The sequence below is a fragment of the Heptranchias perlo genome, chromosome 1, assembly GCF_035084215.1.
Source record: "Heptranchias perlo isolate sHepPer1 chromosome 1, sHepPer1.hap1, whole genome shotgun sequence".
In the NCBI taxonomy this organism is placed as follows: Eukaryota; Metazoa; Chordata; class Chondrichthyes; order Hexanchiformes; family Hexanchidae; genus Heptranchias; species Heptranchias perlo.
This window is the reverse complement of record NC_090325.1, coordinates 4,263,620-4,280,962: the sequence shown is the minus strand read 5'-3', so window position 1 is coordinate 4,280,962 and position 17,343 is coordinate 4,263,620. Positions and strand designations below refer to the sequence as shown.

Here is a 17,343-nt window from a genome sequence, read left to right as displayed (position 1 = left end):
TCGGCCGTTCCTTCATCGTCGCTGGGTCAAAATCCTGGAACTCCCTTCCTAACAGCACTGTGGGAGAACCTTCACCACACGGACTGCAGCGGTTCAAGAAGGCGGCTCACCACCACCTTCTCAAGGGAAATTATGGATGGGCAATAAATGCCGGCCTCACCAGCGACACCCACATCCCATGAATGAATAAAAAAAAAATTAAGATACAGATCAGCCATGATTTAATTGATTGGCGGAACAGGCTCAAGGGACTGAATGGCCTCCTCCTCCTATGTTCTATTGTGAAGGGTTTGTTCTTTTTTGGAGGGTTTGTTGTCTTTTGGACAGTGTGTATTAACTTGTTTGGTTTGTACTAATTTGTTCTATTTTGTTGGATTTATTGTATTTTGTTCGTTTCTTGTATTTTGTTAGTTTCTTGTATTTTCTAGCGTTTGTTGTATTGTAGGTTTTGTTTTTTTTGGTTTGTTATAGTTTGTAGAGTTTGTTGTATTTGTAAGGTTTTTTGTATTTGCAGGTTTTGTTATATTATTGGGTTTGTCATGTTTGGTTGAGTTTGTTATAATTCGTAGAGTTTGTTAAGTCACAAATGACATCCTCTGTGACTGTGACCGTGGTAAACTCTCCCTCCTCATCCTCCTCCACCTGTCTGCAGTCTTTGACACGTTGACCACACCATCCTCCTCCATCGCCTCTCCTCCATCGTCCAGCTGGGTGGGACTGCCCTCGCCTGGTTCCATCCTTATCTATCCAGTCGTAGCCAGAGAATCTCCTGCAATGGCTTCTCTTCCCACTCCCGCACCGTTACCTCTGGAGTTCCCCGAGGATCTATACTTGTCCCCCTCCTATTTCTCATCTACAGGCTGCCCCTCGGTGACATCATCCGAAAACACAACGTCAGATTCCACATGTACACTGACGACACCCAGCTCTACCTCACCACCACCTCCCTCGCCCCCTCCACTGTCCCTCATCTGTCACACTGCTTGTCTGACATCCAGTGCTGGATGAGCAGAAATTTCCTCCAATTAAATATTGGGAAGACCGATGCCATTGTCTTCGGTCCCTGCCACAAACTCCGTTCCCTCGACACTGAGTCCATCCCTCTCCCCGGCCACTGTCTGAATCTTGGTGTCCTATTTGATCCTGAGATGAGCTTCTGACCCCATATCCGCTCCATCACCAAGACCGCCTACTTCCACCTCCATAATATCGCCCGTCTCCGCCCCTGCCTCAGCTCATCTGCTGCTGAAACCCTCATCCATGCCTTTATTACCTCTAGGCTCGACTATTCCAATGCTCTCCTGGCCGGCCTCCCATCTTCCACCCTCCATAAACTTGAGTTGATCCAAAACTCTGCTGCCCGTATCCTAACTCGCACCAAGTCCCGTTCACCCATCACCCCCTGTGCTCGCTGACCTACATTGGCTCCCGGTCCGGGAACATCTCGATTTTAAAATTCTCACCCTTGTTTTCAAATCCCTCCATGACCTCGCCCCTCCCTATCTCTGTAACCTCCCCCAGCCCTACAACCCTCTGAGCTCTCTGCACTCCTCCAATTTTTGGGGATTAAATTGGATAACCCCCGAATCCGGCCATGAGTTTCGTGCTGCCTGGTGATTTACCTGATAACTGCGAGCAGTCAGGCTGCGCCGTTGAATGGCTGCTCACCAGCAGGGGCGGCCCCCCGATATCGCGCAAGTGGCTAACACCACTTAAAGGCAGCCTGCACCTCTTATTTGCAATATATAAGATACGGGTCCGCACAGAGTCTGAACAGAGATCAGACATCGCACACGTAAAACACAGATGCAGGCCCCATCCCTATGTTTGCACACTGAATTATGTTAAAACATTGAATAAAAGTTGTGCACTACTAAATCCCAGATTCTCCAATCTGCATGCCAGACCTCACCAATCTGCCGATCTGAGTTTGTACCAGGCCTGCGGGAGTGCTTGCACCAAGGTTCTCTGATGATTGACTAGAGGCCTTGGTGAAAGAGCTGGACAGAAGGAGGGACATCCTATATCCGCAGGGGGGGGCAAGAGGCCCTCCAGACATATGCTCAAGAGGCAGTGGGAGGCAGTGGGGGACGAAGTCACTGCCAAGCGCACAGCATCATGGACATGGACGCAGTGCAGGAAGAAGTTCAATGCTTTTACACGAGTGGTCAAGATGAGTGAGGTCAACTGTCAAGTGACGTCTCCGACCAACTACACGACCAGCCCCATCCACTGCTCCATACAATACACCCCCCGTCACCCACATACCCACAAACAAACATCAGTACTCAACTCTTCCAATCAGATGCTTCCTCTCACCCTCACATTACCACTGTTGCAAGCCGCACACCCACAACTCACAGGTCACACACAGTGGCAGCTATTCAACCACGAGGGGCACATCAGCCAAACATCCTGCAGGACACTCACTGACACAAGTCCCACTTTCTTGCAGGTGAAGGTGGCGCAAAACAGGAGGCAGCAAGTGGGAGTGGTTCCATGGAACGTAAACCTGCCGTCCCCTCTCAGCATTCCTGTCCCACCCCTGCCACTGCACCAGTGCCCTTGCTGTTGCCTGTCAGATAGCCAGCCCACTCCCTGTAGAATATTGAAACTTTATTATAGGAACAGGAGTAGGCCATTTAGCCCCTCGAGCCCGTTGCGCCATTCAATGAGATCATGGCTGATCTGTGACCTAACTCCATATACCTGCCTTAGCCCCATATCCCATAATACCGTTGGTTAACAAAAATCTATCAATCTCAGATTAAAAATATCCATTGAGCTAGCATCAACTGCCGTTTGCAGAGGAGAGTTCCAATCCTTTGCGTGTAGAAGCATTTCCTAACTTCACTCTTGCAAGTCCTGGCTCTAATTTTTAGGCTATGTCTCCTAGTCCTAGTATTCAATTATAAGAGACCTCCAAAAACAGGTACAAATGCATCAGCAGCCAGAAGCGTTAATCCAGCAACTAACCTGTAAATCCTGCACGATCCCTTTAAATAGCACTGGTTGTGGGGGGGGTTCCTCGATGCTGTTTATGACCTGTTCAGCTGTGCGAGGTTAAGACAATGCATTGGCTGGAGTGTTGAGTTCCAAAATCATATCTGTCCCTTTAAATCAGCGTTGCACACTGATCTACTGCATAATCTCCTTACTTTACACGCTGCTGGCGTTCGTTATCTGCGTGTGCAAACGCCTTTACCAAGATGGCGTCCGGCGCACGTCACGCGAGAAGTGTGCACGCACGTTCCGGATGCCATTTTTGGTCCTTAGGAGGCTGCGTAGCACTACAAAACACGCGCCACACGGCCCAATTTATAGCCCCTTGTCTCTTGCGCATCCCCGATTTTAATCGCTCCACCATTGGCGGCCGTGCCTTCAGCTGCCTGGGCCCGAAGATCTGGAATTCCCTCCCTAAACCTCTCCACCTCTCTACCTCTCTCTCTTTTAAGATGCTTCTTAAAACCTACCTCTTTGACCAAGCTTTTGGTCACCTGTGCTAATATCTCCTTATGTGGTTCAGTGTCAAATTTTGTTTGATCGTTCCTGTGAAGCGCCCTGGGACGTTTTTCTACGTTCAAGGTGCTGTAGAAATACAAGTTATTGTTATATTTTGTTTGATGTGTTATTTTGTTGGGTTTGTTGTATTTTATTCGGGTTGTTATAAATTGAGGGTTTGATGTCTTTTGTTGTATTTTCTTTGGTTTGTATTCATAGGTTTGGTTATATTCTGTAGGATTGTTGTATTAGGTTTGGTTATATTTTGCCATGTTTATTATAATTTGTAAGTTTTGTTATTTAGCACGGTTACTTATATTTTGTAGGTTTTGTTGTATTTTCTAGGGTTTGTTATAATTTGTTGGGTTTTTGTTCGTAGGTTTTGTACTATTTTCTTGGGTTTGTTGTATAGAATCATAGAAAGTTGACAGTACAGAAGGAGGCCATTCGGCCCATCGAGTCCGTGCCGCCTCTATGCAAAAGCATTCCAGCTAGTCCCACTCCCCCACCCTATCCCCGTAGCCCTGCAAATTTTTTCCTTTCAAGTACTTATCCAGTTCCCTTTTGAAGGCCATGATTGAATCTGCCTCCACCACCCCCTCGGGCAGTGCATTCCAGATCCTAATCACTCGCTGTGTAAAAAAGTTTCTCCTCATGTCACCTTTGGTTCTTTTGCCAACCACCTTAAATATGGTTCTTGACCATTCTGCCAATGGGAATAGTTTCTCTCTATCTACTCTGTCTAGACCCTTCCTGATTTTGAATATCTCCATCAAATCTCCTCGCAATTGTCTCTATTCCAAGGAGAACAACCCCAGCTTCTCCAGTCTATCCCTGTAACTAAAGTCCCTCATCCCTGGAATCATTCTAGTAAATCTCTTCTGCACCCTCTCAAAGGCCTTCACATCTTTCCTAAAGTGCGGTGCCCAGAACTGGACACAATACTGCAGCTGTGGCCGACCCAGTGTTTTATAAAGGTTCATCATGACTTCCTTGCTTTTGTACTCTTGCCTCCATTTATAAAGCCCAGAATCCCGTATGCTTTTTTAACCACTTTCTCAACCTGCCCTGCCACCTTCAACAATTTGTCTACATATACCCCCAGATCTCTCTGTTCCTGTATCCCTTTTAGAATTGTGCCCTCTAGTTTATATTGCCTCTCCTCGTTCTTCCTACCGAAATGTATCACCTCACATTTCTCTGCGTTAAATTCCATCTGCCACGTGTCTGTCCATTCCACCAGCCTGTCTATATCCTCTTGAAGTCTATCACTATCCTCCTCACTGTTTACTACCCTTCCAAGTTTTGTGTCATCTGCAAATTTTGAAATTGTGCCCTGTACACCCAAGTCCAAGTCATTATTATATATCAAGAAAAGCAGTGGTCCTAATACCGACCCCTGGGGAACACCACTGTACACCTCCCTCCAGTCCGAAAAACAATCATTCACCACTACTCTCTGTTTCCTGTCCCTTAGCCAATTCTGTATCTATGTTGCTACTGCCCCCTTTATTCCATGGGCCGCAATCTTGATGATAAGCCTACCGTGCGGCACTTTATCAAACGCCTGTTGAAAGTCCATATTCATCACATCAACTGCATTGCCCTCATCTACCCTCTCTGATACCTCATCAAAAAACTCTATCAAGTTAGTGAAACACGATTTGCCTTTAACAAATCCATGCTGGCTTTCCCTAATCAATCCACACTTGTCCAAGTGACTTCTAATTCTGTCCCGGATTATCGTTTCTAAAAGTTTCCCCACCAGTGAGGTTAAACTGACTGGCCTGTAGTTGCTGGGTTTATCCTTACACCCTTTTTTGAACAAGGGTGTAACGTTTGCAATTCTCCAGTCCTCTGGCACCACCCCCGTATCTACGGATGTTTGGAAGATTATGGCCAGTACCTCCGCAATTTCCACCCTTACTTCCCTCAGAAACCTGGGGTGCATCCCATCCGGACCGGGTGACTTATCTACTTCAAGAACAGCTAGCCTTTCTAGAACCTCCTCTTTATCAATTTTTAGCCCATCCAGTATCTCAACTACATCTTCCTTTACTGAGATTCTGGCAGCATCGTCTTCCTTGGTAAAGACAGATGCGAAGTACTCATTCAGTACCTCAGCCATGCCCTCTGCCTTCATGAGTAGATCTCCTTTATGGTCCCTAATCGGCCCCAGTGTTTTCTTGTATTTTGTTGGGTTTCTTGTTGTATTTTGTCGGGTTTGTCGTATATTTAGGGTTTGTAGAGTATTGAAACTTTCTTGTAGGAACATAGGAAGATAGGAAAAGGAGTAGAACATTTAACCCCTCGTACCTGTTCGTCCATGCAATGAGATCATGGTTGATCTGTGACCTAACTCCCCATACGCACTGTAGCCCCATATCCCAGAATATCTTTGGTTAACAAAAATCTATCAATCTCAGATTTAAAATTAACAATTGAGCTAGCATCAACTGCCGTTTGCAGAAGAGAGTTCCAAACTTCTACCACCCTTTGCGTGTAGAAGCATTTCCAAACTTCACTCCTGAAAGTCTTGGCTCTATGTCCCCTAGTCCTCGTATTCAATGATAGGAGACCTCCAAAAATAGGTACAAATGCATCAGCAGCCAGAAGCATTAATCCAGCAACTAACCTGTAAATCCTGCATGATCCCTGTTAAATGGCACAAGCAGGGGGTCCTTCATGCTGTTTATGACCTGTTCAGCTATGTGAGCGTTGAGTTCCAAAAATCGTATCTGTCCCTTTAAATCAGTGTTGCACACTGAAGAAACACATGCTTTACACACTGCCGGTGTTCATTATCCGCGTGTACAAACGCCTTTACCAAGATGGTGTCCGGTGCACGTCACGCTAGAAGCATGCGCGTGCATTTTGGCTCCTTAGTAGGCCACGTAACACCTACAAAACGGGCGCCGCACGGCCCAATTTATAGCCCCTTGTCTCTTGTGCATCCCCGATTTTCATCGCTCCACCATTGGCGGCCGTGCCTTCAGCTGCCTAGGCCCTAAGCTCTGAAATTCCCTCCCTAAACCTCTCCGCCTCTCCGCCTCTCTCCTCTTTTAACATGGTCTTTGAAAGCTACCTCTTTGACCAAACTTTTGGTCACCTGTTCTAATATCTCCTTATGAAAACAATATGGTTCGGTGTCAAATTTTGTTATATTTTTAGAGTTTGTTATTATTAGGGTTATAATTTGTTGGCTTTTGTTATATTTGTAATTTTCATTGTATTTTGCTTGTATCTTGTATTTTGTTGGGTGTGTTATAGTTTGTTGGGTTTATTATAAATTGTTGGGATTGTTTTCATAGGATTTGTTATAATTGGCTGGGTTTGTTGTATTTTGTAGAATTGGTAGTGTTGTCCCTTTTTGGAGGCTTCGTTGTCCCTTGGAATGTTTGTTATTTGTAGGGTTTGTTATATTTGTAGTTTTATTATATTTTGTTGGGTTTCATTGAATCATAAAATCATCGAAAATTACGGCACCGAAGGAGGCCATTCGGCCCATCGTGTCCACGCCAGCTGAAAAGAGCTATCCAGCCTAATCCCACTTTCCAGCACTTGGTCCGTAGCCCTGCAGGTTACAGCACTTCAGGTGCACATCCAGGTACTTTTTAAATGTGATGAGGGTTTCTGCCTCTACCACCCTTTCAGGCAGTGAGTTCCAGACCCCCACCACCCTCTGGGTGAAAACATTTCTCCTCAGCTCCCCTCTAATCCTTCTACCAATTACTTTAAATCCATGCCCCTTGGTTATTGACCTCTCTGCTAAGGGGAATAGGTCCTTCCTATCCACTCTATCCAGGGCCCTCATAATTTTATACACCTCAATTAAATCTCCCCTCAGCCTCCTTTGTTCCAAAGAAAACAACCCCAGCCTATCCAATCTTTTCTCATAGCTAAAATTCTCCAGTCCTGGCAACATCCTCATAAATCTCCTCTGCACCCTCTCTAGTGCAATCACATCTTTCCTGTAATGTGGTGACCAGAACTGTACACAGTACTCAAGCTGTGGCCTAACTAGTGTTTTATATTGTTCCAGCATAACCTCCCTCCTTTTGCATTCTATGTCTCGGCTAATAAAGGAAAGTATTCCATCTGCCTTTTTAAACACCTTATCTACCTGTTCTGCTACCTTCAGGGATCTGTAGACATCTGTAGACTCCAAGGTCCCTCACTTCCTCTACAACTCTCAGTATCCTCCTATTATCCTCCCATAAGGTCAGAAATGGGGATGTTCGCTGATGATTGCACAGTGTTCAGTTCCATTCGCAACCCCTCAGATAATGAAGCAGTCCGTGCCCGCATGCAGCAAGACCTGGACAACATCCAGGCTTGGGCTGATAAGTGGCAAGTAACATTTGCGCCAGACAAGTGCCAGGCAATGACCATCTCCAACAAGAGAGAGTCTAATCACTTCCCCTGACATTCAACGGCATTACCATCACCGAATCCCCCACCATCAACATCCTGGGGGTCACCATTGACCAGAAATTTAACTGGACCAGCCACATAAATACTGTGGCTACAAGAGCAGGTCAGAGGCTGGGTATTCTGCAGCGAGTGACTCACCTCCTGACTCCCCAAAGCCTTTCCACCATCTACAAGGCACAAGTCAGGAGTGTGATGGAATACTCTCCACTTGCCTGGATGAGTGCAGCTCCAACAACACTCAAGAAGCTCGACACCATTCAGGACAAAGCAGTCTAATCATTCATTCCCTTCACCATCGGCTCACTGTGTCTGTAATGTGTACCATCCACAGGATGCACTGCAGCAACTCGCCAAGGCTTCTTCGACAGCACCTCCCAAATCCGTGACCTCTACCACCTAGAAGGACAAGGGCAGCAGGCACATGGGAACAACACCACCTGCATGTTCCCCTCCAAGTCACACACCATCCCGACTTGGAAACACATCGTCGCTGGGTCAAAATCCTGGAACTCCCTTCCTAACAGCACTGTGGGAGAACCTTCACCACACGGACTGCAGCGGTTCACGAAGGGGGCTCACCACCACCTTCTCAAGGGCAATTATGGATGGGCAATAAATGCCGGCCTCGCCAGCGATGCCCACATCCCATGAACGAATTTAAAAACAAAATTTATTGTGTACTCCCTTGCCTTGTTTGCCTCCCCCAAATGCATTACCTCACACTTCTCTGGATTGAGTTCCATTTGCCACTTTTCTGCCCATCTGACCAGTCCATTGATATCTTCCTGTAATCTACAGCTTTCCTCCTCACTATCAACCCCACTGCCAATTTTTGTATCATCTGCAAATCATTAATATATTCTATAAAAAGCAAGGGACCTAGTACTGAGCCCTGCAGAACCCCACTGAATACAGCCTTCCAGTTGCAAAAACACCTGTCGACCATTACCCTTTGCTTCCTGCCACTGAGCCAATTTTGGACCCAATTTGCCACATTCCCTTGGATCCTATGGGCTTTTACTTTTTTGACCAGTCTGCCATGTGGGACCTTTTCGAAAGCCTTGCTAAAATCCATGTAGACTACATCAAATGCACTATCCTCATCGACCCTCCTTGTTACCTGCTCAAAAAAATTAAATCAAGTTAGTCAGACACGACCTTCCCTTATCAAATCCATGCTGACTGTCCTTGATTAATCCATGCCTTTCTAAATGACAATTTATCCTGTCCCTCAGAATTGATTCCAATAATTTGCCCACCACGGAGGTTAGACTGACTGGCCTGTAATTACTCGGTCTATCTCTTTCTCCCTTTGTAAACAACGGTACAATGTTAGCAGTCCTCCAATCCTCTGGTACCGCACCTGTAGCCAGGGAGGATTGGAGGACTCTCTTACTATTTCTGTACTCACTAGCACCTGGCAGTGGGAGCAATCCAGTGATTATCCCCTAGAGGTCCTGTTCTTTAATCTTTTTCCTAGCTCTTGAAACTCTGCCTGTAGGACCTCAACCCTTTTCCTACCTATGTCATTGGTTCCAACATGGACCACGATGTCTGGCTGTTCCCTTTCCCCCTGCAGAATGCTCTGCACCCTCTCAGTGATGTCCTTTACCCTGGCAGCAGGGAGGCAATGCACCATTAAGGGCTCACGTCGCTGGTTGCAGAAAAGCCTGTCTATACCCCTGACTATCGAATCCCCTATTACTACATTTCTTGTGCCCCCCTGTGCAGCCGAGACTCCCGTGGTGCTGTGGATTTGCTCCTGACTGCACTCACCCAAGGTATCATCACCCTCACAGGAATTCAACACTGAATACTGGTTTGTGAGAGCCACACTCCCAGGGGATTCCTGCACTGCCTGTCTGTTCCTCCCAATCTATTGTTGTATTTTGGGGGAGTTTGTTGTATTTTGGGGGTGGGTTTGTTGTATTTGGGGGGGGGGGTTGTTGTATTTTGTTGTATTTTGGGGGGTTTGTTGTATTTTGGGGTTGTTGTATTTTGTTGTATTTTGGGGGGTTTGTTGTATTTTGGGGGTTGTTGTATTTTGTTGTATTTGGGGGGGTTGTTGTATTTTGGGCGGTTTGTTGTATTTTGTTGTATTTTTGGGGTTTGTTGTATTTGGGGTGTTGTTGTATTTGGGGGGGGGTTCTTGTATTTTGTTGTACTTTGTGGGTTTGTTGTATTTTGGGCGGTTTGTTGTATTTTGTTGTATTTTGGGGGGGGGTTGTATTTTGTTGTATTTTGTGGGTTTGTTGTATTTTGGGCGGTTTGTTGTATTTTGTTGTATTTTGGGGGGGTTTGTTGTATTTTGGGGGGGGGTTGTTGTCTTTTGGGCGGTTTGTTGTATTTTGGGGGGTTGTTGTATTTTGGGGGGGGGGGGGTTTGTTGTATTTTGGGGGGTTTGTTGTATTTTGTTGTATTTTGGGGGTTTGTTGTATTTTGGGCAGTTTGTTCTTTTTTGTTGTATTTGGGGGGGTTTGTTGTGTTTTGTTGTATTTTGTGGGGGTTGTTGTATTTTGTGGGGGTTGTTGTATTTTGTTGTATTTTGGGGGGTTTGTTGTATTTTACATCGAGTTACATTGAAACTACAGCACAGAAACAGGCCATTTGGCCCAACAGGTCTATGCTGGTGTCTATGCTCCACACGAGCCTCCTCCCTCCCTACTTCATCTCATTCTATCAGCATATCCATCTATTCCTTTCTCTCTCATGTGTTTATCCAGCTTCCCCTTAAATGTATCTATACTATTCACCTCAACTACTCCTTGTGGTAGTGAGTTCCACGTTCTCACCACTCTCTGGATAAAGAAGTTTCTCCTGAATTCCCTATTGGATTTATTAGTGACTATCTTATATTGATGGCCCCTAGTTCTGGACTTCTCCACAGAGTAGATGTAGAGAAAAAGTTTCCACCCTATCAAACCCTTTCATCTTAAAGACCTCTATCAGGTCACCCCTCAGCCTTGTCTTTCTATAGAGAAGAGCCCCAGCCTGTTCAGCCTTTCCTGATAAGGAATTCCTCTCAGTTCTGGTATCAACCTTGTAAATCTTTTTTGCAACTTCTCCAGTGCCTCTATATCCTTTCTACACTATGGAGACCAGAACTGTGCACAGTATTCCAAGTGTGGTCTAACCAAGGTGCTATACAAGTATAACATAACTTCTGCATTACAATTCTATCCCTCTAGAAATGATCCCCAGTGCTTGATTTGCCTTTTTTATGGCCTTGTTAACCTGCGTTGCTACTTTTAGTGATTTGTGTATCTCTACCCCCAGATCCCTTTTGAGACTCTATCATTGCTCGTGTATAAGGATAGCTTTATTGGTGTAATATGGGCTTGTTGCTGTATTTAATGGGCTTTGCTGGGATAGTTTGAGCTATCCCTTGGTGTATTCTGATGGGTTTGATGAACTATTTATTGGTGAAATTTGTTATTAATGTTTCTTGGTGGAATTTGTTGATATGTTTTGATGGATTTTTTGGTGTATTTATAAGGTGGTGTTTTGGATGGGTTTCCTGGTGTATTATGTTGGGTTTGTGTTGTATTCTGATGTGTTTGTATATAGTGTCTATATTTAATTAGTACACATAGAGTGTAAACATTTAGTTAGTGTCCGTACAGGAAGTGTGTCTCTATCCCTAGTTGTTCTGAGAAGGTGGCGATGGTCTGTCTTCTTGAACTGCTGGAGGGAGCAATTTGATACAACTGAGGGCATTTCAAAGGGCAGTTAAGAGTCAAGCACATTGCTGTGGGACTGGAGTCACATATAGGCCCAGACTGGGTAAGGATGGCAGGTTTCTTTCCCTGAAGGACGTTAGTGAACCAGTTGGGTTTTTACAACAATCTGACAGCTTCACGGTCACTTTTTTTACTGAGACCTACTTTATTTCTAGATTATATTTTTAACTGAATTCAAATTCTCAAACTGCCCTGGTGGGATTTGAACTCATGTTCTCTGGAATATTAGTCCAGAATAGGGTTGCAAACCTAAGAGATTTCCCGGGAGTCTCCCGGAATGGGGCATGAATCTCCCGGGCACTTGTAACTGCAGCGCTGGCCCCTCCCCTGGTCCCCTCCACCAGCTACTGCTGCAGAGAAGCTTCCAGCTTGACGATGTCACCTCCCGCTGGTGCAGGGAACCGATTCCCACTTAGGGGTGACTGGAAATGGGACAGTCAGTGGAAATAACAACCGGGACTCTGGGAGAGAGGGTGGGGCTGGGTTAGAAAAGAGGGCAGAGGATTGGAGCTAGGGGGCAAGGGTGAGTGACAGGGGATAGGGGGATTGGGGAAATTGGGGCTCCGACTGGAGGGAGAGGGAAACTGGGGGATGGGGGCTCAGGAGAGAGAGAGATTGGGAGATGGGAGCTCAGGAGAGAGAGAGAGAGAGACAGACTGAGATTGGGGGATGGGGGCTCAGGAGGACAGGGGGAGACTGGGGGATGGGGGAATGGAGGAGAGAGGGAGACTGGGGGATGGGGGAATGGAGGAGAGAGGGAGACTGGGGGATGGGGGAATGGAGGAGAGAGGGAGACTGGGGGATGGGGGAATGGAGGAGAGAGGGAGACTGGGGGATGGGGGAATGGAGGAGAGGGGGAGACTGGAGGATGGGGGAATGGAGGAGAGAGGGAGACTGGGGGATGGGGGAATGGAGGAGAGAGGGAGACTGGGGGATGGGGGAATGGAGGATTGGGGCTTTGAGAGAGGAGCAGCCAGTAAAGGGGTGAGTGAAACCTGGGGACTTTACTGTGGACCAATAACAAAATGTTGTCTCTGCTGGTGGGTGAATGGGGAACAACAGTATAGAGACAGAGGATTCTCACTGGGAGAACCAAGGGGAAGGGAGAAGGAAGGTTTTTGAACTGAGGACTATTAGACCACGGGATGCTTCACCACATGTGACAATTGATGTAGAGACGAGACGTCATTTAAAAGGGAATGGGACAAATATCTGAAAAGGAGGAATATAAAGGTATCGGTGGGGGGGGGGGGGGGGAACGGGATACAGGAGAGAGCGGCAGCACCGGGGGCAGAATGGCCTCCTCCTGAGCTGTAATTTCTATCATTCTCTGAAAACTCTCCTTTACTGGGGGTAATTTTAACTTTGGGCGATGGTGTAAAACAAACAATATTGAATTAACCGTCCATTATACACCCAGTCTGATTCTCCCTTTTATTCACTTCAAAATCAAACCTGCTTGAGGGATCTTCGAATAATTTCATGGGATCTTTTCCATCCACTGGAGAGGGCAAATGGGGCCTCGGTTTAACGTCTCATCCAAAAGACGTCACCTCCATCAGTGCGGCGCTCCCTCAGTACTGCCCCTCCGACAGTGCGGCGCTCCCTCAGTACCGACCCTCCGACAGTGCGGCGCTCCCTCAGTACCGACCCTCCGACAGTGCGGCGCTCCCTCAGTACTGACCCTCCGACAGTGCGGCGCTCCCTCAGTACCGACCCTCCGACAGTGCGGCGCTCCCTCAGTACCGACCCTCCGACAGTGCAGCATTCCCTCTGTACTGACCCTCCGACAGTGCAGCGCTCCCTCAGTACTGACCCTCCGACAGTGCGGCGCTCCCTCAGTACTGACCCTCCGACAGTGCGGCGCTCCCTCAGTACTGATCCTCCGACAGTGCGGCGCTCCCTCAGTACTGACCATCCGACAGTGCAGCACTCCCTCAGTACTGACCCTCCGACAGTGCGGCGCTCCCTCAGTACTGACCCTCCGACAGTGCGGCGCTCCCTCAGTACTGACCCTCCGACAGTGCGGCGCTCCCTCAGTACTGATCCTCCGACAGTGCGGCGCTCCCTCAGTACTGACCATCCGACAGTGCAGCACTCCCTCAGTACTGACCCTCCGACAGTGCGGCGCTCCCTCAGTACTGACCATCCGACAGTGCAGCACTCCCTCAGTACTGACCCTCCGACAGTGCGGCGCTCCCTCAGTACTGACCCTCCGACAGTGCGGCGCTCCCTCAGTACTGATCCTCCGACAGTGCGGCGCTCCCTCAGTACTGACCCTCCGACAGTGCGGCGCTCCCTCAGTACTGACCGTCCGACAGTGCGGCGCTCCCTCAGTACTGACCCTCCGACAGTGCGGCGCTCCCTCAGTACTGACCCTCCAACAGTGCGGCGCTCCCTCAGTACTGACCCTCCGACAGTGCGGCGCTCCCTCAGTACTGACCCTCCGACAGTGCGGCGCTCCCTCAGTACTGACCCTCCGACAGTGCAGCGCTCCCTCTGTACTGACCCTCCGACAGTGCGGCGCTCCCTCAGTACTGGAGCGTGGAAGTTGCTGCGTCTGTTCGTTAAGCTCAGTTTTGTTGAGTGAAGTTGAGAAAGTTGGTTTGGTGTTTGACTGACTGTGTAGTTCAACATCCTTTGCTGATTGCTGCTCTGCGTTAGTTGGTGATGTGGAGTGTGAGGACAACTCAGACTCCGCTGTCTCTGTCTATACTTTATCCTTACCTATTTCAACACCAGTCATGGTCACTCTCTCGGATTGAACCAGACTGTTCGCAACCGTGACATAATATTTGACCCTGAGCTGAGCTTCCGAGCCCATATCCTCTCTATCTCCAAGACCGTCGACTTCCCCCTCCGTTACATCGCCCGTCTCCACCCCTTCGTCAGCTATTCTGCTGCTGAAACCCTCATCCATTTCTTTTTATCAATTCCAGACTCGACTATTCCAATGCTCTCCTGGCCGGCCTCCCATCTCCCGTAATCTTCAGCTCATCCAAAACTCTGCTGCCCGTATCCTAACTGGCACCAAGTCCCGTTCTCCAATCACCCCCTGTGCTCACTGACCTACACTGGCTCCTGATCTGACAACATCTCGATTTCAAAATTCTCATTCTCCTGTTCAAATCCCCCCATGGCCTCGCCCCTCCCTATCTCTGTAACCTCCTCCAGCCCTACAACCCCCCGAGATCTCTGCGCTCCTCCAATTCTGGCCTCTTGCGCATCCCCGATTTTAATCGCTCCCCCATTGCCGGCCGTGCCTTCAGCTGCCTGGACCCTAAGCTCTGGAATTCCCTCCCAAAACCTTTCCGCCTCTCTCTCCTCCTTTGAGACACTCCTTAAAACCTACCTTTTTGACCAAGCTTTTGATCACCTGTCCTAATATCTCCTTCTGTGGCTCGATGACAATTTTGTCTGATAATCGCTCCTGTGAAGTGCCTTGGGACGTTTCGCTGTTAAAGGCGCTATATAAATGCAGGTTGTTGTTGTGTTATACCATTCAGTTACCGTACTGATTATTTATTTATTTTATGTTTTAGGTCAAGGTTTGGTTCCAGAACAGACGCACGAAGCAGAAAAAAGATCAAAGTCGAGAGTGTGACAACCACTCCCCTGGTACGTCTGAATCCATCGCAACCTGTAACATCCTGAGGCTCCTTGAACAAGGGAGGTTATTGTCTGTCCCCCGGGCTCCCAGTTTACTGCCCCAGGGCCCCAGCCCTCTTGGATCTCCGGCAGGCAACGGCTGCGGCCTGGTGTCGCCCAGCAGCAGCTCACCCAGGCTGACCCCCGCCCCTCCCAGCCTCTCTGCCCCTCCCCTGGTGACCTCCTCACCCCACCACCTGGGGGCGTCTCTGTGCTTCTCTGGCCCGGCGCTGGGCAACGTCCTCGAACTCTCCACCGGCTACGGAGTGGGAACGTCAGCCTTCGAGCTTTACACACGGACGGAAAAGAAAGACAACGCCACAGAGAAAAGGCCAAGTTCGTAGAGAGAGAGAGAGAAGGCCGCGAGAGAGAAAAAACAAGAGATTCTATCAACACTTTGCTGTTGTGTTTTGTGTTTTGAGTTGTTACAATATCCGGTCGATGTAATGGCTATATTCTGGTGCAAGTTGCTACTTACGTGGTGCAGCTAACGGTGGTGGTGATGAACCAAATCAAATCTGTTGAGTTGTACACTTAGCAAGTACCAGGCATTCGCACCGTATGGTTCACAGGTCAAGAGTCAGGGTTCGAAATGGATCCCATTGTCAATTCAATGGAGGTTACACCCATCTCCCTGTTTATTGAATGGTTCCAGTGTCCCTTCCAACCACTCTGTGTTAAGAAATACTGCCAGAACTCTGTCCGAAAGTACTCCCTCATGCCTTGACTCTCTGCCCACTTGCCCCATAGCCCTGAGGTATTTGTCTGTTAGGAACGTAGGAATTGCTAAAGACCAAGATCCATCTAGTTTACCTTCTACCATTCCGATAGTTGCATGATCCAACCATAATGGAGTTGTTGACTAATCGTAGCGATGGATCTCTATCAATTAGTCCACGAATTAGACCAAGAAATGAGCTGAGGAAGACCCCTCAGCTTTGGGAACCACAGGTCCAAAGTCACCTGTTCCTCCTCCCGAGCCTGTTACACTCACCGCAGGTCATGTCTCCCAAAGTGCGAATCGCACTCCGAGTCTGCTTTCCTTTCTGGAGTCACTGGACGTTGATCAGGAGTAGGGAGAAATGACTGACCTTCCCCCCCCCCCCCACCCCCCCCACTCCAGCCCCTTCGTAGTCCAGGGCCATTGAAGACCCTCGCTTGAGGAATGGCACTCAGGGCCTCTTTAGTCCGTGTGACTCAGAACAACAGGCCGTGCCTTAAGTGATTGGGTCACGGGGGGCAGTGCGGCGAGAGAGCTTGGCACAATTCACATCATCCCCGTCACCTGCTTGTAAACAGGGGGAAGAAACGTTTCGTCAAAGGCCGGCCTTTTCCCTCCACACTTCACCTCCCTTCAAACACATATCAGCCGGTCCTCCTTGCCTAGGATCGCATTGCTTGACTGGTGTTGCTCGCTGGAGTTCGGTAAATGTTCTGCAGAAATGCTTTCACAACAAAAAGATAGATACTGATTTAAAAAAAAATAAATAAATGAAACACGTCTTTCATAAGCAGCCTCGGAGATACTAGGAATTTCTCGTTTTTCCCCCCACTGAGAATTTTGACGACGTTTATTAAATTATAACTTATTCAAAAAGGTTTGGTGCATTTTGTTTTGGTCCAGCCTGTTATAGATTTTTCCATTTTCATGGTTTTGCAGTGAGATAAATTGATAGGAGGCACTCGCAGCCATTTTGTTCTCTGATAGGCCCGGTCAGCCATTTTGGGTCATGATCGGTAACCAGAGGACTCAGATTTAAGGTGATCGGCAAAAGAGCCAGAGGCGACATGAGGAAACATTTTTTTTACACAGCGAGTTGTTTTGATCTGGAACTCCCTGCCTGAAAGAGTCAATAATAACTTTCAAAAGGGAATTGGATAAATACTTGAAGGGAAAAAAATTACAGGACTATGGGGAAAGAGCAGGGGGAGTGGGACTAATTGGACAGCTCTTTCAAAGAGACGGCACAGGCACGATGGGCCGATTGGCCTCCTCCTGTGCAGTACCTACTATGACACT

At 47.9% G+C, this 17,343-nt stretch overlaps 1 protein-coding gene across 1 annotated transcript in view; it reads left to right on the top strand.

Moving 5' to 3' along the window:
• The window catches only part of vax2 (ventral anterior homeobox 2), a 36,418-nt gene extending 19,534 nt beyond the window's left edge, over window positions 1-16,884 (top strand). Inside the window, exon 3 of the mRNA XM_067977369.1 lies at window positions 15,218-16,884. Within this exon, the coding sequence (XP_067833470.1) occupies window positions 15,218-15,667 (450 nt within the window). The 3' untranslated portion in view covers window positions 15,668-16,884. The remainder of the gene's footprint in view (window positions 1-15,217) is intronic.
• Window positions 16,885-17,343: the final 459 nt, after the last annotated feature.